General features: G+C 38.1%; 1 protein-coding gene across 1 annotated transcript; it reads left to right on the forward strand.

Moving 5' to 3' along the window:
• Positions 1–1,998: 1,998 nt before the first annotated feature.
• Positions 1,999–23,485, forward strand: LOC139150717 (blastula protease 10-like). Its single transcript, XM_070723131.1, has 11 exons — positions 1,999–2,086; positions 8,293–8,380; positions 14,419–14,650; positions 15,459–15,587; positions 16,223–16,292; positions 16,780–16,983; positions 17,958–18,084; positions 18,729–18,845; positions 19,316–19,416; positions 21,559–21,683; positions 23,152–23,485. Exons 5-11 carry the CDS (start codon positions 16,236–16,238, stop codon positions 23,273–23,275), a joined length of 855 nt encoding a protein of 284 aa, XP_070579232.1. The 5' UTR covers positions 1,999–2,086; positions 8,293–8,380; positions 14,419–14,650; positions 15,459–15,587; positions 16,223–16,235; the 3' UTR covers positions 23,276–23,485.
• The last annotated feature ends 1,026 nt before the right edge of the window (positions 23,486–24,511 follow it).

Here is a 24,511-nt window from a genome sequence, read left to right on the forward strand (position 1 = left end):
TTTCCTTTTTTGAATGCTTTTTCTTTTTCACAATCATGTAAGTCTTTGTGATTTGTAAAATTTACTGGAACTCTTCTTTAAAAATGAGGAATAAAGAAACAACAGCAACAACAACTCACTTACTGTACGCTTTTAAACTTAGGAACCGCATTACATATCACCAAGGTATTGGGTGTACTGATGCATCGCTGCTTAAAGACCAAATTCTTTTGAGATGGAACATGCTATAAAATCCTTAAGATGTGCTAATTAGCTTCACAATGCGAAAGTTGTCATTAAAAACCAATGGCAAATAGATACTAAAGTAGAGTCAGTTTAGATTTGTTCTTATTTGCATTGATAATCTGATGATTGTGAGAAATTTTTTGTACAGTATGTTCCTCTCGGCAAGCGCTGGCACAATTGACGTTGTGACTTTACATACCAATGGATAAGAAGTAGGCTAAAGTATCACCGACTTTGAATTTACAAGCAAGACGATAACGTAGCTAGTGCAACAGGTCAAATCTTATCGCAGAAAAAAATATGTCGATCTATGTCTGCTCAAATAGATATCTACAAAATGTGGGTCGCATTTCGGAAATTTGAACTCAATGGCATGACACCCTGGTAGCTTGAATGATATCAGTTCGTATAAAGGGCATTGGAACGTGAAGGTGTGACATATGTTCAATACGGAAGCTAACACCTGCCAAATCATTCGTGACAACATATGGAAGACGTAATTCAATTAAACTAATTTGTCTTGCCACCCTCTAGACAACATATCATCAATATCTTTCAAAACACTATATTCTATTTCTGTACTTCCGTAAAGTCATATTTCACATATTGTAAATTACCGCATCGTCCGATGCAACAAAAGAAGCAAATTCATCCACAGATTGTTCAGGTAAATTAATAAAAATATTAAAATTAAGCATAACGATGTCGTTGTTTGTTTTTTATTTTAATATAAAAATTGGCTGCCATCCAAACACATTTATAATATATCTTTAGTACTTGGCTCATTAGAAATAAGCAAACGTTAACTGTATGCAAGTGTTTCTGATTACTCAGGATTAAAAGATAAAGAGCGCCAGATGTTATACATATCATATCTGGCTATTGATAAACAACAACGTAACAATAGCTGTACTTTGTAGAACGCAAATTAAAACATTACACAGTTGTTATAAAGGATGTTTTTTCTCATTGCACGTTCACATTTCTGTTCAAATGAGAGAATAACAAAATCGTACGAGAATCCAAAGAATTGTCGCATTTAAAAAGATTAGCATACACGTAAGAGGATCTCTCATACCACAATTCATTGTAATGCATCTTCCCCGTGCACAATTACAAGACAATATAGTTTACCAGATTTTCAATACCAGGTGACATCTAACTCCGTACACTAGCATGAACATTAAAGCCTTCCTTTTATCCTTTAATTCGCAACCAAGTATGCGTGAGGGATTAAAAAAATAAAAGTAACCAGAGCTACGCTCAAGAATAATATCGTTTTATCGCCGTAATTTTTTGTCGGGATACGTATATAGGATGGCGGGAAGACAGCACATACATGTCAACTTAAGTCATCATAGACATCAGTACAATATCCATGATACGGATGTAACAAAAGGATTCATACAAACCAAAATACTTTTATAGTATTATCACATTAATGTTGAGAATTCGCTACCACTTAAATTTCATGTGGAGACGTTGCAATCACTAGTCGAACGCTGTTTTTGCAGTGACTATCACAGGTTTACTTCGAGAAAACAGAATTTATGGTTTCTACAATTATGCAGACAACCGGAATTGCAACAAGATGTCCAGCATTTTGGCAGCGGTCACAGAAAAAGTCAAATATCGTAAATACCTTGACTTGCGCCTTGAAGATTCGGCTGGTCTAAAGCTGTTTAAACAAGTGACTGGTTGAAATGCAACAAAAAATGCAAATGATTGGTCAATCACAAGATATAAACTTGCTGTTTTTCGCTTGATGATTCCAGTTCAACGATATTCCATTCCGAGCTTGTTGTGCCTCTCTTCGTTGACGCTTTTTGTGACATCCCATTCGAAGGATGGTTCTCATAAGGTATGGTGATTTCTCTTCCATCTTCCCTTTATTCATGCTTATAGATAGATTCCTAGCTTTAAACGCCTTGAAATGTTTTGCGACAGGAGTATATCGAGTCAAGTCAAGTATACGACTTATATAATCGTGACAACTTTGAGAGATATCTGCTTTAAAACGTGCTTGTGTCACACTGTAGACGAAAGGAAGGGACTAGGAGATCTTCCTTATCGGGGGCCCGGAAAATATCGATAGTTCTCCAAAGTGAATGAAGATAGTCAATCCTGGCCGGAACTCTTGAGCGGGAGACCCAGAGATTGGAGCGCGAAAAATGTTAAGTCTTAAGACAAAGTCCTTTCACTTAAGCCTTCTGTTTTGGTGGAGAGAATGTAACTGATATTATGTCTGGAGATGAGTTCTCATAATGACTGCAAGGAGAATATAATAAGACTCATATGGACAGTAAAAGAGAACCTAAAAGAATCATAGCACTGAATAGGGGTATAATGTGTATTATTCAGAAAGTACGCTGCTATTGTTCAAAAACCTAAAATGTCAAAACATTTACACAGGTACATCATAAATAGGGATATCGTGACACTGCTAATCATAGCAAACAGAAAGCTTGCCTGATGCTTAACAATACGCCATTGATTGTCGGATTTAATATTAAACCGTTATTAAACAGGATTCTCATAGAGACATGCATAACTGTTGAAAGATGCTTTGAATATCGAATGACAACAAACATGCCGTAAACAATAGCGCGGAACTTTGATGTAGTAATCCAACATCACCCACAACCACGTCCCTTTAGGTAAAAGACATGGCGTCTGGAGTAATATCATGACACTTTGTTGTCTCACCAGATGATATTTGTAGCAGTAATGCGCTTATGAGATACGATGAAATAGGTCTACGAACGCTAGCTTTTACAACTTTTTCAATCTAAAATCTAACATTCAGTTGGCATTGTAAAATCCATTTGTTGATGTAGATCTAGAAAGGTACATAGGTACCGAGCTCTGCTCACGGACTCTTGAGCAAATTATCTAGACGCAGTTCGTTGCTGAGGTGTTTAGTTTTGAGTCATTTGATGATAAATAGCTTCTACAGTGTAAACCCACTTGGAAGTGTGCCATTTTCATTTTCGTTAGTTTCATGTTACGAGTTGCAATTGACTAACTGTGTGAGAAATACGAACCAAAAGCATCACTGTGACGAGACGAGCACGCTCAATATTACATATATTAGCCCAAACAGGGCACTATGTACCAGAGGGTAAGTGACCATTTACCCAACGGCAGGAAGGTAAATGATCTCCTGCCTCGAGGGTACATAGTCCCTTGTTTTGGCTGTACTGATTTATTATTCCAAATGATTGTTCGGATTTATTTGCAAATGACAATCACGATCACTTTATTTCCATACTAAATGAAACTCCGTTGAAAAATAGAACGGTTTTCATCACCGAACGGCCCGTTAATATATGTTAATTTCTGTTATCCGGTTTATCGATATTTTTATGCATAACTTTCAAAAAATTGGACTTTCTATGAATATCATGTAATGTAATCATCTTGAAATCCCGAACTAGTCTAGTTGAAAATAGTTCCGGGTCACTTTCAGTCAAATGGTAACTATGCGTCCCGCGACATCCTCAAGATAGCATTGGATTCTATGGTGCGCGCAACGTTCGATAAACGAGGCGTGTAATAAATGAATATATCATTCTTTCTGCCTCATTAATCTAGCAAATCGAAAAATCTTATCGCTCTTATCAACTTTGCTCAAGGGCTCTTGAGAAAATAATCTCGACGCAGTTCGTTGCTTTGGTGTTTAGTTGTGTCATTTAGTCAGTCAAATCTAAGAGGGCTAATGCTGTACCCTCATGTCTGAACTTAGACATAGCAAGCTTAAGACAACAGAAAATGAGCAGTCGCCGTGATAGGCAGCAATCCGTCTTATATACAGCATCATTCCTGGCTATGCGGAAGCTGACTCCGAGTCAATCCGGCAGACTGGTAAAGAGAGCGCCAGGTTTGTCAAAAGACGACTTTCCATTCCGAGACAGCTTGAAATATCATCAGCAAAAATATCCTGACATATAAAACTAAGATTTTTTCGCTGTTGTTTGTTACTAATAGACATTGCATTCGTTGAAATTTTCAAATGGAAAACATAGAACTCTGAGTCGTTGCAAACTGACTCAACAGCAGTTGCCCGGCATTTCAGCAATTTACCCAGCCGACATGTAATCAGCTTTGCTAAGCCAATAGTTTAATGAGATAATTTTATTGTCGTAAGTTTGGACATTGCTCTCAGCTCAGCAAACTAAACCTTAGTTCTTTCTGGGCGACAAATGTGGGTGCGGTGGCGTTTTGACGTACATGTATGGAGCCCGACGTCATTCCTTTATTCTCAAACATACAAAGAAAACATTTCTGCATGCACTGTTTGGTTGGTCTTATTTATGATTTTACGAGCGAATTGAAGGGGATTGTTGCTTTGAATCGGACTGTAGCGAAAAAACGCATTTCAGTACATTTGCTTCTTTAGCCTGTTATGAGTCGCTTCTCGGCAAATACCGTTGACATTTTTTCGTCATATGACGTTAGAGCTGTAACTCTTAATTTTCCTCTCTTGGTATGTATACTTTAGATTTAGTTCGTCTAACTCGTTACTGGGTGCTGTACACTTTCAAACATCATTGGAAACTTAATGAAGCAGAGATGCAATCAGTGACACGTTATAATCATTTCCAGTTGCATCTGTTTTGGCGTTTTACTTTACGAATCATCGCGTGTTTCATATTTGTTTTGTGAATGATATGCCCATGACAAGAAAAATAATTTCAGCTGATATGATGTCACTTTATAATACAACTACGCCGTCGTATGACTGTACATCTGGTTTTGTTGATTATGGCAAAACTCTACCAATCATTTAGCGAACTCACTCGCTAGCCTTCCGTCACACAGTAGAGTGTGCAGCCGCGTAGTCTGTGTACTACATTAACATCGTGAATGTCAAGGAATCCGTAGCGTCGTCATCGACGCTACCGTGTACGCACCAGAACGCGCACGTCCACAGTTCTCGACTGCGACTGAAAATGGAATTAAGGGGACGATAGCTGTAATTTTTGACATATTTCTCTTGATTTGTTTTATAAAACGATCTAATCTGCTTCTTCTGTATAAAGTAAGTTCAAATACAAAGTGTTAGCCTAAACCTTGCTTAAGTAGCTCATAGCTGTAACCATATTCAGTGTCATTGCTGTCTAATGAACATGTCGGGACTAAAATTTAAGTGTCAACAAAACATTACATATTACACATACAGCCTGTGTTTACAAGTTGAAACCCGTGCATTTCGAGATGAATTTGGGAGTAGAACAAGAAACTAAATTGTACAGATCTAGATTGAACAAAATTAACATAAAATACCTAAAAAGTTAAAAGCGCATTGAGCTTTACAGGTTTAACCCTTTGAGTGCTGTAATTTTTCCCACCAAAATTTTAGTGCAACATTTTACCAATTTTTTGAATTTTTCTGTATTTTTTTGTTAATTTTGGACCAAACAGACATCACATTTCATTGGCTACGGTTTTTCATCAAAATTTTGGCAAAATTATGAAAAATTTTGACTGGGGTACATTCTATGAAGGCGACAAAAATTGACTTTGGCGCTCAAAGGGTTAATTGCATCAAATGTTCGTACCGTACGACTCATCAATCGAACAAAATAGGCGATGGTAGAGAGGCCAAATAATCGCTAGGTCGGTCACTCCGATCATTATCAGATACATATGAAGTTTAATATCCGATTAACAAATAGAAAACCCTATGAAGCTCATACAGTATGACAGGATATTTATAAAACGCGATTTATTTGTTCCAGTTCGCATCAATCTTAGGTGTACATTTGAAGGGCCTACAGTGTATTAATTTGAATTAATTCGTATGTGAAAATTGACATGGGAGTCTGCCACATCTTTCATACACGTTCTATGATGTTTAAATAGGCCGTTTAACATTATAACATTTCAAATAAAATGGGTTTCAGGGGGACTTGTTTGTTAAAAGAACTAGAGAGGAGGTCTGAAGGTTTTAACATTCAGAGGTAGACCACATATGTACATTTATACCCTCCCGCGTGCAAAATTAATTAAGTGACATATTTAATTTTTGTATTCACTTTTGAGTCGGTAGCATGGAAAGTCCTAGCCTGATATGGCTAACCAGTTCAAACCGGTTTCGACCAGTTTGGACAACTTCTGCTGACCGCCGTCAAATTCCGTGACCCCACACAAACGCCCTTTTGACGCAGCTGGTGTTTCTGTCTTGTTTTGTTTTTTTGTTCTGTTTTATTTTGCGCCATCGTACGCGCCAGCAGTTCCAGTTCTCCACTGCCTTCACGGTCGTGAGAGCTACGGCAACGAGGGTTACATTTGGAAAAGGGGTAAAATAATATGACAAAATACGAATTCGCCGCCAACAGAGCCAGTGTCGTAAATGTCTGCAGAAAGCTGAATTTGTCATCTGCGACACTAAGTTCCCTCTCGGTCATCTGCGTTGAGATAAGCATTTTTTAAAGTTTTCAATTCTTTGCTTTTGTCCATGATATGCCATATGGTTTTTCTAAGGCTCGGTCATGCCTTTTTCTTTTCTTGTGTCAGTCCTTGACTTCTTTAACCTGACAATTTTTGTCCAAGAACTTGACCTCCTGTAGACGCTGTCGCATTCAGCTCTGTGCCTAAAACTGTCATTCAAACTGCTGCAACCATAAATAGGGACCTGTATAATATTTTCTGGTCGATTACGAAATTTTTTTCAACAGCAGTTCAAGTTAAGGCATCTGCTAGTGTAAGAGTCATGCAAGCAGAACTGCCCTGTCGTGTCGGCACAAACACTGTCCGTCGAGAGATTACTCTGTAATTTAATATACCTTAGATCATTAGCGACGAAGACTTTAATGACCCTGAAATAAAATGTAACATTATAAAATATTATGGGCAAGCATTCGACAGCAAGACAGATTTAACCACCAGTGGTCCAGTATTTAGTGAACTCAATATGCAAAGGTGCTGGTCGAGTATGTAACCTTAAAATGTACTTTACTGAGAGGTTTAATTTGCCCATTCCGGTTGATCAAAAATGCATTTATCACAGCTGAAAACAGTGAATAAATTATTAGGGTCCCGAGACTATAGGGTGTACCGGAAAAAATATCACTGTGATAATAATGTAAAAAGTCTTTTAAGGCATAAAGAAGCCCAAGGGAGAAGAATTCTGGTCAAAATGGTAAATAATCAATGAGGCAGCGGATGATATTATTATTACGATGAACAACATTTGCGCAATTACATTTTTTGAGTGGCATTTCCGATTCCCAAATTATTAACCGACTGGTTTGATCATTTTACTTAGCCTATCAATCTATAAGGACACCATGTAGTAGGTTACGATGTAACTGAATTGTGTTGGGCCTGGTTGTAATTTTGTGATTTTTTTGTCATAATCTCGCATGTTCGGTATTGCTCATGATTTATTCAATATTTTCCCTTTATTCTGGTAATCAAATTGAATTTCTGAGACATAATCATAAGGGCATAATGACATTTTTGATTGTCTTCAGGTTATTAGCCTCAGTTTTAATACTTGGCATCGTTCGGCGATATATTCACTTTATCAGAGCAACCCGTTTTTTGTCTTAAAAACGCGACATGTTGTGCGCATCTGTTCATATTCATCTTCATATAATGCAACAACTGGAAGCGCACAATCGATCAGCAATATGTTCATGTGTGCAAATGTCAAGACGGCTGTTCTTAAGTTGAGCCTCGCTTTAGAAACTCTGATGTCGTCGTTATGAAATGATAGACTCGAAAAATAAGATCTCTTTCTCTCATGGATGAGTGTTCATTTTTTAAATACAGAATAATGAATTATAATTCGATTAAACACGGATGACGTGCCTGTGCTACATTTGCAACACAGCTCAACAGCCTTTCATTTACTACCCACTTCACGTAAAACCTAGCAACCGTGTGACTAGACGCATGCTGGGATTTGAAGAGTCAAATTTCCTGAGATGTGAGAGCCGTTGGTCAGCAATAATCGTAATGTTACAGTTTAATAAATTACTGTTCACTGCATGCCACTGCAAAAGTATAAAAAGAACTGTGGGTTTCACAATTTCCCATTTTCCTTTCTTCATTACGCAGCAATAGAGCAGGGATGAAGCTTTTCGTCTTGTTTGTGCTGTTTGTTGTCATTGAAGCTACAGCTCAACCAAAGTCGAAAAAGGAAAAGGTGAGTGGGTCTGGGAGGGGACAAAAAGAAAGACAAACACAGGAAAAGGTGAGTGAGTTTGGCTCAGAAGGAGCCATCATTGTAAGGGCGAGATAGCTGTAACCATTGTGTCTCTATCAGTGAGCAATAGCAGATAACATAGTGAAAACCATTTCAAAGTGTGCCATTTTCATTTTCGTTAATTTCATGTTACACTTTGACTATAAATGTGACAAATACGAACCAAAAGCATCACTGTGACGAGACGAGCACGCTCAATATTATATATTATAGCCCAAATAAGGAACTACGTGCCAGAGGGAAGGTAACCATTTACCCGACGGCAGAAAGGCAAATGGTCTCCTGCCTCGAGGGTACATAGTCCCTTGTTTGGGCTGTACTGTTTTTATTACATGCCTCTCTTACAAAGTGAACATTCCATATGTTCTGATTTATTTGAAAATGATAATTACTAGCTTTATTTCCATGTTAAATGAAATTCCGTCAAAAAAACAGATATTATCATCGAATGGCGCATTAATATATTTTAATCACCATAAGCCGGTTTATCGACTTATATGACTTTCAAAAGGATTGGACTCTCTATGAACATCATGTAATGTGATCATCTTGAAATCCCGAACTAGTCAAGTTGAAAATAGTTCCGGGTCACTTTCAGTTAAATGATGACTATGCGGCCCGCGACATCCTCAACAAGTTAGCATTGGCTTTTATGGTGGGCGCGATGTTCGATAAATGAGGCGTGTAATAAATGAATATATGATTCTTCATGTTTTTTCGGCTTTGTTGATCTAGCAAATGAAGAAACCTTATCGCTCTTATCAATTGTTCGTGTAACAAACGTTGGTGCGATTAATTACGTCATTAAAACGTTCTTCATCGGTGACGCTTTGTTAGCAAACGTCGTGTGGAACTCACATTTCGCAAATGTTCAGATAACGGTCTACGCTTACAAAGGCAAATTAGCTGTAATTTTTGACAATATTTTAAATATTTTTGTTCTGGAAAACAACATTTATTCTTATTCCCCTCCAAGTAAGTACATGTAAGTTGAAAGACACAGAACCCGCTTTACGAGCATGACAGACTGTGTACAGCACGTCGAGCTACAGTTAATATTCAAGTTGTTGACAAATTGACTCTTCTGCGGACTAATATTTTCTAGCATTAAAGACATAGATTTGACAAGTTGAATATTCGAAATTTTAACATGACTTTCGGAGGAGATAGAGCAAGAAACTGTATGTAACAATGATAACGAGCCATTCAAATTATATCAACAGTTAAAACTAATGGAACTTTAACATTCCATAATGGCATAAGTCGAATGAGTTTGCCGCTGATATATCTGTTGACCAAATACAAGATCGTGCAGACTGTATAGGATATTTTTAAACATCTTATCGTGTGGGTAAAAGTGTCAAAACGTGACTTGCCCTTTACAAATGATATAGTCACGATCTTACATGTCAGAGTATTGTGGATGCGAGTAATGTGTCTGGTTTTCTAATTTGAAAGCTTGGAACATAAGGGGGCGTTCATTTTGCAGGGGTCGTTCGAAATCAGTGGTGGGTTTCATAAAAATGGTTGTGAGGGAAGGGGGTCAAGTTTTACAATAGACCGTTTCAGGGGTTCATATTTTACAAAAGGTTTGATTGACACGAATAATAACAACAGAAAAAACAACAACACTGAACAAAACCTATACATACTCATAGATCCAATAACCGTGACAAAATAGAAATAGAAAAATGGCCTCAGGCAAAAAAAAAATATATTGTGCTGTTCTGATAGCATGGTTTTCAAAATTAAGCTGGGTAGGTCGGCATGGATTTTTTTTTCCAAAATATTTTTTATTTTTTAATGTACAATTTTCAGGGGTCAGGGCGATCAAACACTGGCAACAACATTTCCAGGAAAACGTATTCATACAGTCATATAAATGGAATAAAAACATAAAAGACGTCCTCGTTCAAGCAAAAATCAAATTCCAGGTGACGAACACGTGATTGTATGGGTTTTTCTTTCTTTTTTTACTTCCGTGATTTCGTAGCTCTAAAAAGTTTAGGGTCGGCAGGTAAACAATAGGGTAAGTCGGGTTATCGGAACAGCACATTTTTTTCCTTTGGTCTCATTCTAAATAAAAGTCAGTGAACCATTCAAACAATATTCTGTACTCAAAAGAGTGCTGGTTGTTAGGCTATACATTCAAGCAGCAAAACGCACTAATATCAGCTTATAGCATAATAAATAGAGCGATAAAAATTGACTTCAAGTGTCACTGTGACATCATACCTGAAAGAAAAACTGCGAATATCGTTCACTCTACCTTAATCAATGTAGGTTTGCAATGATAGGATATGAGTACACTATCAACATTTACAAGCTCTCTACTGATACTGAGTGTCATGATATCAAATGTCCACTTAGATAGGTAAAACAGCACTGGTTCACAATCTATAACAATACAGCAGTTTGGTTTATGAATGTTCTCTCGATGGCACTACATCTATTCTAAACCGAACAAATCAGTATGTACCAATATGATAAGATTTTTGCTATTCTAATTAGAACTGTGAACCAAGATTTTTATTTTACATGTAGGTGATAGATGACAGTAGTTGAAATTGACAGTTTCCTTTAACTCCTGTAGTATCTGATACTAAATATACTATCGGCATGATCGGTATGTATGTATGTATGTATGTATGTATGTATGTATGTATGTATGTATGTATGTATGTATGTATGTATGTATGTATGTATGTATGTATGTATGCGAGTATGTATGTCAATCTGATTAAAATCAGATGTAGAGTACGGCGACGTCTTCTTATGCGTACGCAGTATTCTCTTGCTGTTGCCTCTCAGTTCATCTGTCCAACTCCCATAGAAGGTCGCGTTCAAATCTCGCGCTCTGGCTAGAACAGCCGACCTATCAGAAGGCGCCTTACAGAGAACAATAGGTATGAATCGCAAGCATGCATGTGCATGAAGAAGACACATAAAAATCAAAATGGCATTAAAGTGTGTAACCAAGCCATCCACCCAGTTGTAAACACAGGTGCAACTCGAATTTTAAAATCATCTGTGCCTGTAATTTCAATGTTGAAACATACCTTTTATTAATAACTGTGCAAACGGAAATCATGCGGACAGACTTTGAGACCATCCCTGCGTTCGATGCTGTGTGTTCCAGCCGTAAAATGGCCTCCCATTACAGCCCTGCTGACCCTCATAGAAATATACGGTGACATTGGTCCTGGTTTAGACCGCGCACGAAAAGCTTATGCGACCTTTACCTGCTTCTCTAACTACTTTCAGCCGAATAACTCATTAGATAACGCCATTAGATACGTTCCTGCAAGATATGGCTGGTATCTGAACACCTGACCGACCATAAATCGCTGGTAAACTATTGACGGTTTGCGACGAGAGCAAATTTTTGAATAGAAGAGAGGTCGGCCAGTTGCGAGCTTGGCCAGTGGGAGAGCTCGGCCAGTTACGAGCTCGGCAATGGCCAGCTACAGAAGTCGGCCAGTAGAGGAACTCGGCCATGAGACTACAGTGTTCTTCTATTTTCTAGGTCTCGCTAAAGTTATAATGTGAAAGCGATGTCAATGTCATTTATGAGCGTAATGTTTGAAAACTTCCTTCCACCATGGAGGTATGCTAACTCCTTGCTTCAACGCTATAACAAGATGACATCGGCCGTACAGTGTGGTAGATCTTGTTTTGCTTTTCCATTAAAAATCTTTAAACCTACGTTTTACTGCCGTCAAACCATAACATAAAACATTATTCATCCAACGATGAACGATTAAGTCATTGTTACTGCCAATTTGTACCTCAGAGTCTCGATCGTACGCCGCGCCCTACTCACGATCAGCAGAAACGCTGAGGCCGACCAATGTGTTTTTCAGAGTGGAACGTCTTCTCGCTGTTTTCTGAATGTTCAACAAAATAAACATCAAAAAACTAAAATTGCCATGTGTATACCGGTAAAAGCATCTGTTGACTATGAGGAGAAAATGTACGCATGATCATATGTAAGTGGCCGTCTCCGTGTATTCCATCAGCAGAGCTATCAGCAGAGCTGTGGTGGGAGGCCGTAGATACGCAAGGAACACACAGCACCGTACGCAGGGCTAAGCTTACTTTTGAGACATACAGCACAGTCACTCGTGAGCTATTCAGGTCTGGGACTATTCGCCCCATAGGCGTGCGTACACACGTCTATGGAGCGAATAGTCCCAGACCTGAATAGCTCACGAGTGACTGTGCATACAGTGAGCAGCGCCTAGTGAACGACTTTGGCTGCTCAGCTCTACTGTTACTTTAATACACTTCAGCTGCAGTATAATGTGTACAAGACAGCCAAGTGGCCACAAATTTCTAGACTGAAATTTGAAAGTGCGTCCTGTTGTGTACTTGTGGCTGCAGATTTGAACAACAATCAGATGTTTACATGGATATGATAAAAGCAAGGGAACACCTCGTTGCGATCGACGCACTTGACCTCGCGATCGCGTAACGTACAATCTGATTGGCTGCTTCGGAGCATGAGATTTGAACGTATATGTATGTATGTATGTATGTATGTATGTATGTATGTATGTATGTATGTATGTATGTATGTATGTATGTATGTATGTATGTATGTATGTATGTATGTATGTATGTATGTATGTATGTATGTGTGTGTATGTGTGTATGTATGTATGTATGTATGTATGAAAATCTTGGATGACAATCTGCCGATCATGCATGCATGCATGTATGTATGTATGTGGGTATGTGGGTGGGTGGATGGGTAGGTAGTATAAAACATAAGGTTTTGATTGCCTATAAATATATATATATATATATATATATATATATATATATATATATATATATATATATATATATACAGGGGTTTCTCTCGACTGTGCGATTGCGCAGATTGCGCATTTCGAGCCATTTTCTGCCCTTTAAAAGTTACTGACTGCGCGAAAATCGCGCACTAAACACAGCAAGCAAATACGCCCATATGATGGTGACTCAAACGCATAGAATATTCCCCTGGAAAAGACAAAATTTCGCCTGTCATTCAATTTTGGTGACGTGCATAATGTGGAGTGTACGCAGCGAAAAGAAAACACAGTAAAGGATAGTTAAAGATGTTTAACATACTATTGATAAAAATGTACTTGCCAACTATAGGGTGATTAGAAGCGCAATATGTTTATAAAAAGTATATGATATTGGAATTTAACCAAAAATGTCAATTTACACGTATGGTGATATTACCTACCCCTCTCATTTTGTAAATTAGGGGTGTTTTGGATCTCATTTCTCCAATATTTCTCAAAAAGGCCATCTTTTATCTTGAAAACTCCCACAAAGGGGTTATCTTGATGTTTATAGAAGGACCATGGATACACAGCTATCCTGAGAGCGACACTGCCAGGTATTAGGTGCATCTTTTATATCATGGCTGTAAGCTGTCCAAAATTAATTACAATGCTTACTGGTCTGAATACATCAACCCATACATACATACATACATACATAAAGATAGATACAATCGAGATATAGTTAAAGCATTGAAATTGCCGCTTAACATAATAGTGGCACAAGCAACCTTTACAATTTATGAAGTGACGTGAGGGTCATATCTCAGGAAAAATGATTTGAAGGGGAGATTTCATTTATATTTCCCAGAGCACAACCCTCTGGAAACTGAAGATTTCTTTACAGAAAGGGACAGTTATGACCCCGTCTGTCTGTCTGTCAGTCTGTCTTTCTGTCTGTCTGTCTGTCTGTCTGTCTTTCTCTCTCTCTCTCTCTCTCTCTCTCTCTCTCTCTCTCTCTCTCTCTCTCTCTCTCTCTCTCTCTCTCTCTCTCTCTCTCTCTCTCTCTCTCTCTCTCTCTCTCTCATCCAGACCTTTTCTCCTATTCCTATCAGGTATACTTGTATATACCTTTTATGGTCATAACCTTTTGATTCATGCGTTCCTCCGTGCTCCATGACAAAGCAAAATTTTCCATTGCAGGATAGTCTTATGAAACGTTTGTTCAGCAAGGACGAGGCTGAGATAGTCCCCGCCGACGCAGAGATCGCGGGAAATGCCGTAGAGGGCGACATCATGATGTCAGAGGAAGAACGCCAGGAGTATGAGAGATGGAGAGTTAGAAGCAGGCACGAAAGACTTGCAGAAGGGAAAGTCCCGTCATATGAACTACTGTGGCCCGGTGGTATCATTCCCTACGAGTACGATACTTTAGGTATTTAACATTTCATGTCTTTTGGTATATTTTGGAAACATTTTCTCCGAAATTTCACCTTTAAACATTCAAAGTTACAGCAGCTATAAAAGTTGCGGCAGCCACGTTCTTGAAGGACAAGGGTTTGAAAACTTACTGTTTAAGTTGTTAGCTGTGGTGAAGATTAGTAACGTCAGCATTGTCAAGGCTTGAAGATTACGATTATGAGTGACTAGGAAACAAGAACCTGTATTCTATAATCAAGGAATTGCCTTGTGCTATTGAACAGTCCTAGGCCTGTAAAATTCTAGTTCAGAATCGCAGCCATCTCACCGAAATACGTAATATTCGTTTATAATTGTCAGTTTGGGGTGGCCTCTTGCAGGGTCTATTTATACCATTATTTGTGTTAATTTTAAAGCGCTGATTAGAAGCAAAATTATCAAAAAGCTATGTATTTTTGGTCTATAGGTAATGAAATCACTTGTTTTTGTCCTAACCCCTAGCCATATCAGTAATGCTTATCTGGCTAGGGGTGGAGTTGTATATAGTATACACGTGTTTAATACCCAACAATATTTTTGACATTTACTTTCACTACAGTCGCTACCGTCTATAATTTCAGTCACGCCTGAACTAGTTTGTCGACATTGACCTTGCATGTTGTACAAAATGTGTAGTGTTTGTAAGGTTAATACTTTGTATGTACATGCAGGGAAAATAATAGCTAATTTTACAGTTTTGCCGAACAAAAATCATGAAAATATTATCAAAATTTACATCGATTTCCCTTTAACGCATGACAATGTACCTTCGTCTCGTCTATCAGATGCAAGTATGAAACCATACGTTGAGACAGCAATGGCAGCGTGGGCCGACAAGACTTGTTTACAGTTTGTGCCATACCCCGCCCAGGCGTCAATCACCTCGGAAAGCTATCATTCATCGATGGTGCTGGGTAGGTTTTTATAATAGTGTTTATGTAGGATTCTTGACAGATTTTCTAAAATTTCTATAAGTAAACCTCGGGTAAATTTGGAATATACAATATTATATCAAAACTGTATCATGATATATAGTGATCGATACTCAGGCTGTCAAAGGACATGCAATGGCTCATGTTCACACACGGTGTGAATGTTAAGGCACTGGTGTCACACTTTTCATGAATGATCATTGGTTACTCGTACCAGAGTACTACGCCTTTTGCGTGTGTAATTGACGAGTTGAATATTAGAGTAGTGTCAAACTTGAATGTAACGCTTGAAGACGACGTTCTTCAAAGTAAATGTGTTTTTGTGTATTTCTCGTCGGCCATACTCATCAAAAACTCAGCGCCATGGTAATAAAGCTTCTTTGATAACTGTATCTCAAAATAATCATTAAATAACGTTTTGAAAAGGCACAGCGGTAGGAATAAAATCTTTATGGATGTAAACATGTTTTACTCGGCATTTAATGCTGTTGAATTCCTGTCTAAGCCTTTCATTAGGCTTCCCCAACTCGCCGGAAAACTAATAGCATGGAGTTATTAGTAAAGTGCTATGCACCAGAAGTACTCTCACTGTCAAATGTTTTTATTTTTTGTAACAGTTGTTATGCCTACATGGGTTACAAGAACCGAACACGTCCTGTGTCCCTGCAGAAGGGTGCCTGCAGATCAGTAAGTCAAACCTAGTCCGTTCTTCGGGCATGCGTTCATGCAAACCCTTGCGTATCTGTTTCTCCGGACATTCAACGTTCATACTTGTCCAATAAATAAAGCGTTGAACATAGGAATGTTTTTGCTTGACACCAAGTGTCACATGTATACACGTCGTTACTCCTATACGACGTCATCGCTCGTTGGGCGTGTACTTTACACACTTCGGCGATAAAAGACAATCAACTTATTTTACATGAAAATGAACGTATTTTGAAAACACTTGTTACTATCACTCCATAGACTGGGAGCTTTGAAACTTTTGCCGACTTAACCCGCGATAACCGTTTTTGGCTTCAAGACAGTTATAACACGGCTGATAAACTTTCCGTCTAATTATCTGCTCTTTACCATAAGTCTCTTTACCAACCGCAGAAGTAATCTAATCGTTGTTGTTTTTGTCGTAGAGGGGGTTTCACATATTATTTTGTAATTTTCTGTCGTACAGGAAGGTGTAGTATTACACGAGATTGGCCATTCCATCGGACTTATCCACGAACACGTCCGAAATGACAGGGATTCTTTCGTGTCCATCCACGAGGAAAATATACAGCCAGGTAGAGAAGGAAACTTTGCAAAACGGGACAACTTTGAAACCGAGGCCAGTCCATTCCTTTACGACGTCTGTTCTGTCATGCACTACACTCCGAAGGTAAGCAAATATCCGCCCTAGGTGAAACCAAGGTGTGTTGGCATAAACTCACACAATTTTCTTGCTTAAAAATCCAGACCAGTGTGCCAGCCTTCCTTACTAGAAACCCGTTTAATTACATACTTTTCTAATTCGCCTACAAGCAAACCTCGCGAGATTTGGTAATAGATGAAATCAAAACAATTCATATGACACTACGCTATCAAAACTAGCTGCTTCTACAAACGTTATTTCTGTAAGATGTAGAGTTTGACAAAAAGAGTAATGAGGAACAATGTTAAGACAGATTAAGTATTGCACAAGTAGCGATATCAGTATCTTTGTTTAAAGTTTTACACCATATAATTATGAAGTTATGATACGCAGGTTTGCGCAAAGTTATTGGATCCGTAGCTGATTTTGTAGGAGACATTGTTGCTCATCGAATCGAACAATGCGTTTGCTTCAAGGTGTGAAGCAGCAATGATACATTACGGGCCTGTTTATCGGCAGTTTGCGTAAATTTGTCCGTCAAGTATCTAGATGGGACAGATTTACATCTAAGCAAACACATCTTTACCCGAAAAGCTATTCGATGATGTCGAAGATGTTGTCAAGATTTTGCCATTTTGCAGGAAGTCAGGGTTGGAGGAGAATTTCCACCATAATTGTCAATTTTATAACGGAAGATGTTATTGGTGATCAGATTAAAGCTAGATATTCCATGGGAAAATTGTTAAAACCAATAAATTCTTATCAAATTAATGATTCTGTCGAAAGCGTCGAAAGATCACGGGCAAAAGCAATATTTCAGCGTTTCCTGCTTTTCTCAATGTTTATTAAAACATCAACTGGTTAAGAAAAACGCTTATATTCTATTATGGTAACGATCACTTACAAGGCCTGTAAAAAGAATCGAATGACACTCACGTTCGGTATTGCCACTGAAACCAAATTAAACCTTCAACTAAACGCCATACTTGAACTTTGTACAGGCATTCAGCACGAATGGACAAGCAACAATCGTTGCTGGCCATCCAGACCATCAAAGCGTTATGGGAAAACAAAAGGGACTCTCCCATTTCGACCACGAGATTGTGAACTTCATGTACAGTTGTAACGGTGAGTTATTAATCATATCAGGAGCAAAAAGTAAACGCAAGGTTTGAGGGGTGTGACTGATCTAGGAGAGAAAACTTACAATGTGCAGCGGCTCGGAAATTGGTAAATTGTCATCATTTACAGCAATTTGAGGAGCCTTAAAAGAAGGCTACTCTCTACCTGATTGGCTGTTTGAAAATAACTCAATGAGAAAAATTCGTGGCAGTCAACCAATTTTCTAAAGGCTTCTGAGACATTGCACATAAGGCAAAAAAGGTGACAAAAACTGTATTATGGAGGCAGAATTTCGAGTTCATCACGGGTCATCCGTATATTTATTCAGTTCGTCATATGATAAGTCAATGGGCCAGGCACTCTCAAAGACAGTGGTTTAATCGTGTATTTATTATTTTATTATTTATTTATTTATTTATTTATTATTATTAATATAGTTGTTCTTCAGTTATTTTTTCAAATTTGGTTCGGTTATCGTGGTGTTATTAAAAGGTAGAGCATGTCAACAGGAGGGCGTTGTCAAATTCGATGTGGATATCATTGTAACTTATCATAACTTTATGTTGATGTGATTATGAATAGCGTATTCAAAATCTCAACGTACCATACTGACGTCAGCATCAACTTGTATATGCACATGCGTATTTCAGCACATTGTAACACCGACCTTGTCTGTTCCAACGGCGGTTATGTCGGCAAGGAGTGCACATGCGTCTGTCCCAGTGGCTTCACAGGTGCTACGTGTGACGACTTGGTGAACCAATCAGGTCAGTGCCATTCCTTCCTCTCCGAGTGTACATACCATTGATCTCACACAGATTTGTAAAATGTGATCGCGACATTTAATACTTCTTCGTGAATTCATTTTATATCCTTCAGACAGAACTAAGTGTCTCATCTGTTCTGTCGCTGCATCATTCGCTGTACAATTGACATTTGTTTACCATCCTTTCTTATTAAGATCTCCATCAAAGCAGATTTCCGTATTCAAAACGATAGCGCGCTAAAATAACCCAATATCTACATACGTGGCGTCAAAGCAGAATGAATTTAGATTACTGTCAAAACTACTTCTATTAGCGTCTACCGATACAAAGCAGCGATACGAACTTTATACTCTAAGCTTCCTAAGATTTTTGGATAAACGTACTTTGCAAAAATTTCCATACAAGGTTAGCTCTGCTCTTACTTCGAAGCGATATATACTTTCTTTTTCTTTTTTGTTCCTCATTAATAGTGTGTGGTGGCAAGATAACTGTGACGTCGACAGGTACAGTGACGTCACCAAACTATCCTGGTAACTATGGAGACGATCAAGAATGTCACTGGCTGTTAGAGGTAAGTATATGTGTTGAACTCTTCAATCAAAAAGAAACCTATTGTTTCTGGGCATCGAAATACCAACCCTATGTTTAAATCAGAATTATATGGAGCTCAACAAATCAGTGCTCCACTTACACACATTATAAATCTGTCTATTCATCATGGAGAAGTGCCATCTGAACTTAAACGTGCTAGAGTGATACCTCTTTACAAAAAAGGAGATAAGACCTTTGGAGGAAATTATCGTCCAGTCTCAATTTTGAGTGTGGTCTCCAAAGTTTTAGAAAGAGTAGTTTACAATCAATTTGAACAATATCTTAAAATGTTTGACATTTTGTATGAATTTCAATCTGGTTTTCGGCCTGGGTTTTCTACGGACACCTGTCTGATCCACCTTACTGACTATATTAGGTCAAATATGGATAAAGGGGAGCTAACAGGCATGGTTTTGATAGATCTTCAGAAAGCCTTTGATACGGTTGACCATGCAATACTGTTGGAAAAGCTTGATGCATGTGGCATGAATAAAGAGTCAGTACGGTGGTTCAAGTCATATCTGTCTGGTAGAACTCAGGCCGTGAACGTGAACGGTACTGTTTCTAATAATAACTCAATTGATTGTGGAGTCCCGCAAGGCTCTATACTGGGGCCTTTACTTTTTTCAATATATGTAAACGATATGCAATCAGCAGTGTCATGCAAACTGCTCTTATATGCTGATGATTCAGCTCTTCTTGTGTCTGGCAGAGATGTTGAACATATTCAAACAAAACTTAGTAAGGAATTGGGTTATCTCAATGAATGGCTAATTGATAATAAATTGTCTCTTCATGTAGGTAAACAGAATCCATTTTGTTTGGTTCTAGTCGAAAATTAAAACAGTGTTCGGAAATGCAGGTTCTGTGTGGGGATGTCAACATCGCTGCAAAACAGTGTGTGCAATATCTTGGTACTGACTTGGATCAATCCTTGTCTGGTGAAACAGTAGCATCTAAGGTTATTAAAAAGACATGCTCTCGTCTCAAATTTTTATATCGTAATAAGAAATTTTTAGATTTTCATACGAGAAAACTGTTGGCTAACTGTTTGATATGATGCCATTTTGATTATGCAAGCTCTTACTGGTATAGTGCCTAAAAAGCAAACAAAAACTTCAAACTTCCCAAAATAAAGTTATACGGTTTGTCCTTGGTATGTCACCAAGAGCACACCTTGAATCGGTTCACTTCAAACAAATGGGATGGCTACCTGTTAGCCACAGAGTCGCATATATAAAACTCAATCATGTACATAGAGTTACATTACGATTAGCACCAAAATATTTGTCTGATAATTTTGTTTTTAACAGTCATGTCCATAGAACGAGATCCGGACCCTATTCTATTTTTATTCAAGGTGGGGCTCGGTTTTATCAGAATAGTTTTGTATATACAGCTAGTGTTGAATGAAACAAAGTTCCAAGAAATATACAGAGTATTACTTCAAATTCTCTGTTTAAAATAAAGTTAAAGAAGTATTTTTATGAAGCAATGAATCAACGTGAGCAAAATGATTTTGTTTTTTATTAATTGTTGTCGTGCCGATTTGCTTGTGATTTTATTTTTCGTGGGACCATAGTGGAAATAAGTTTTTAACTTTTCTGTGTTATCCCAGCACTTCTGTCTTTGTCTTTTTTATTGTTTGTACTGTATGGTTATTTTTTAAGTGCTAAATAAATCAAATCAAATCAAATCAAAACTCCTACAATGTATTATAAATTCTCTACACTGCTCTTCGGTTTGTGTTGATTGAGTTCGAAAACGTAATATAAAAAATTCACTTTCAAGCGTCTTGATTGTGCGAAACCCTCAAAATCACAATTTTCCACAGAGAATTTCAACAGAGATTTGCGTCCATTGTGAATTTCTAGTATCATTAAAATTGCGAATATTTACGCTGCAGATCAGCAATGTGAACCGAGAATTGTTTTTATTATATGCAAATAGCTTATAGCTTCTTTGATAAAGTTTCATGTTGTTGATAATAAATGGCGTGAAACTCTCTTGTAACTATAACAGTATGCACAAGGCTTATAAATGTACGAGTATTTGCATGTACGTATATACCCATGCCAATCGCAAAAGTAAACTGATTGGTGTCGGTCTCTCCTTTCTACAGGCACCAGCTGGTTCCCGAATATCATTGAAGTTCGACGTTTTCTACGTAGAAAACGGTGGTTCGCACTGCGTCTACGACCGGTTTGAAGTCCGTAAAGAAGTCTACCTCGACATGTGTATACTAACGTAAGTCAGCTCTAATTGAGATAGTTTGCCTGACAAACAAACAAACAAGCAGGTTAAAGGATGTTTGTCAATATCACAAATTAGTCTGAGAACAAATAATATATGTTACTTAAGTTTCATGCATCCTGCAATCATCAAACAAATATATATATATATATATATATATATATATATATATATATATATATATATATATATGCACACACACCACGCACATACACACATACACGCTTGCGTCAATATATTTATATTATATATACACACACACATATATATGTATATATATACCATATATATATATATATACCAGATATATACCAGATATATACATGCACACACATACACACTTGCGTCAATATTTTCTGTACATTGTTGCGTTCATCTTTCACACTCAGTCAGTATCATTCATTTGCTTTTCTTCAAGAATCGAGTTAAAAGAATCCAATGATTTAATTACACTGCTTTGGGTTTGTTTGATTCTTAGAGTTCAGGTAGACTGGCGCATACGTAGCAATTTTCTGAAACTGTTGTTCAGTGGTAGGAATCCTAGTTTAGTGGTGCGTCTTCTTTCCACATTGTTCTGCATTTTTTTTAAGTCATGTGTGAAATCCATACTCTTTGTTGTCAATAGTCTGTGCATTTGCAGATTATGTGATGGCAGCTGAGCTTGACTTTTGCATCTCAAATGTGATATTAACACTCCCTGGACCATCCTAACGCAAGATCTGCTGCCTGAAATTCCGATTTGTTTTGCATAACCATTTGCTTTAAACACGATTGGAACTAATTTGGGATAATCGGATGGTGAAGTAATGCTGACTTAATCTTCAAATGTAATCTCATCTGCTTTTCTTCATACATTACACACTTAATTTTTATGAGTAATTTGTATAATTGCAACATTCAACTATATGGCACCTAACACTTTTGAGAAATTTTAAAAATATGAAAATCCAATTATCCCATTTTAGTTCTAATCGTGTTTTTACCTCCAGTGTGAAACGGAATCAAACAGGAATTACCTAATGAACATTCAGGGGTCCTCATGGAGCTGTTTGTGAGATTTCAGTATCGACTGAAAGGGATTTCTGTTTGAAAAGTGAGTGCTTTGATGCACCGACGTGAGAATTCACCTGTATTTTCACGGCGCCCTCAATATGTGTATACACATATGTACATCCATATATACATACATTTGATGCTAGAATGTATATAATATATATTCAGACTGATGGTTCTTTCCCCTTTCAATTTGCGCCATTTGCACCATACCGCGTTCGTATACAGTTGTAATTCCCCGACAAAGTGCAGTGCACAGCAGAGTTTACCCTGGAACGCGCACCAATCCTGTTTATCAGTGGCATTGGGAGGGGGAGTGGCAAAGGTCCTCACGACTTCTCCAAAGTATTGTTTCTCGTACACAATGGTGACGATAATGATAATTTTGTTTCTCATTGCTGACCTACAGGTACTGTGCCGGAGCCTTACGGGGCAAGACTCATGAATCCATTGACAACACCATGATGCTGAGTCTCTTCTCGGATTACTCAATGAGCTACCAAGGGTTCAGCGCCACCTACTCCTTGATATAATGAACCGACCTTCACCATGTTGGCTATAGTAGTCTTTTACATATTTTGATTTTAATTCCTCATGAACATGGCTTGTACTTACATGGATGTCCTATTATCTTGGGATTAGCCGTATACGTTCAATATATTTTAGCTTACTTTTTGATCTTGTGTTATCTTTGTTTAGTATCAAAATTTGTAGTGATTAAAGCAACGAGCAACTCAAAACCAAACGATCTGTCTTCGTCAAATTAAATAATTTACACCTTCGCTCATATGTTACGCAGTATCTAACTCTGACACACACAGACGCAATATAACCCTCAACATATTTCATTCGAGAGTTCGTCTCTACGGTACACGATACATGTACAACAATCACTCATAATTAGTGTTATCATTTACAGGTGCCGCCAAATGGTGAATTTCATCAATTTCGCAAAATCATCACAAAACATGTTTTGAAGGCTGATATACCGATTTTTCTTATTTTTGACCCTGACCTATAATTGGAGGGGAAAGTGAGAGCTGTTCGTAACTGCCCTCCCACTGGCATACGCTGAAAATATGCCCTCCCACTGAATTTTGATGCCCCCTGCCCTCCGGTATCTACAGTCTGCCCGCTCCCCACTCCCACAACAATTTAGGCTCCCCGCTGCCCTCTCCCCATTACTGAAATTTCCTATCGCCAGCTAGATGCCCACTAGGCACCCCAGAACATTGCAAAACCGTGCGAGCAGTTAGCAGTATACTTGGAACATTGCTCCCCTCTAAGTTAGGCGCTTAATTTCTCCTCAAGTTCTATCATGCACGCCGCTTTCCCCTCCCTCTACGTATTTTCCGGTGCCCACTGTCAAAATTTTTTTCCCCGCCCGCTGAAAGTATTGAAATTTCTTCCCCGTCCACAGTAAATATCGATATTTTCTCCCCGCCCGCTGATTAGTTTAGAAATTTGCCCGCCCGCTGAAAAACTTCGCATTAACACCTTTTTGCACGAACAGCTTAGTTGGCGGCACTTGCATTTCAATCAGAGTCTTTTTCTTACAAAAAGTATGGGAAATTACAACAGATCTCCCTCCAGTGTCTATCCAGTGAATATACCACCGCTGTTATGGAAGCCAAATAGACAGCGTCTCTCCACACTTTCTTCATGTTGTGTCGTCCGTTGGGGGTCTGAACACTCACTGACATTCATCAAAGGCATGCTGTAAAAGTTGTCAAAGCCCTGATTAGTGGGAAGATTGGCGTAATCTTTAG

The sequence above is a fragment of the Ptychodera flava genome, chromosome 14 (assembly GCF_041260155.1).
Source record: "Ptychodera flava strain L36383 chromosome 14, AS_Pfla_20210202, whole genome shotgun sequence".
In the NCBI taxonomy this organism is placed as follows: Eukaryota; Metazoa; Hemichordata; class Enteropneusta; family Ptychoderidae; genus Ptychodera; species Ptychodera flava.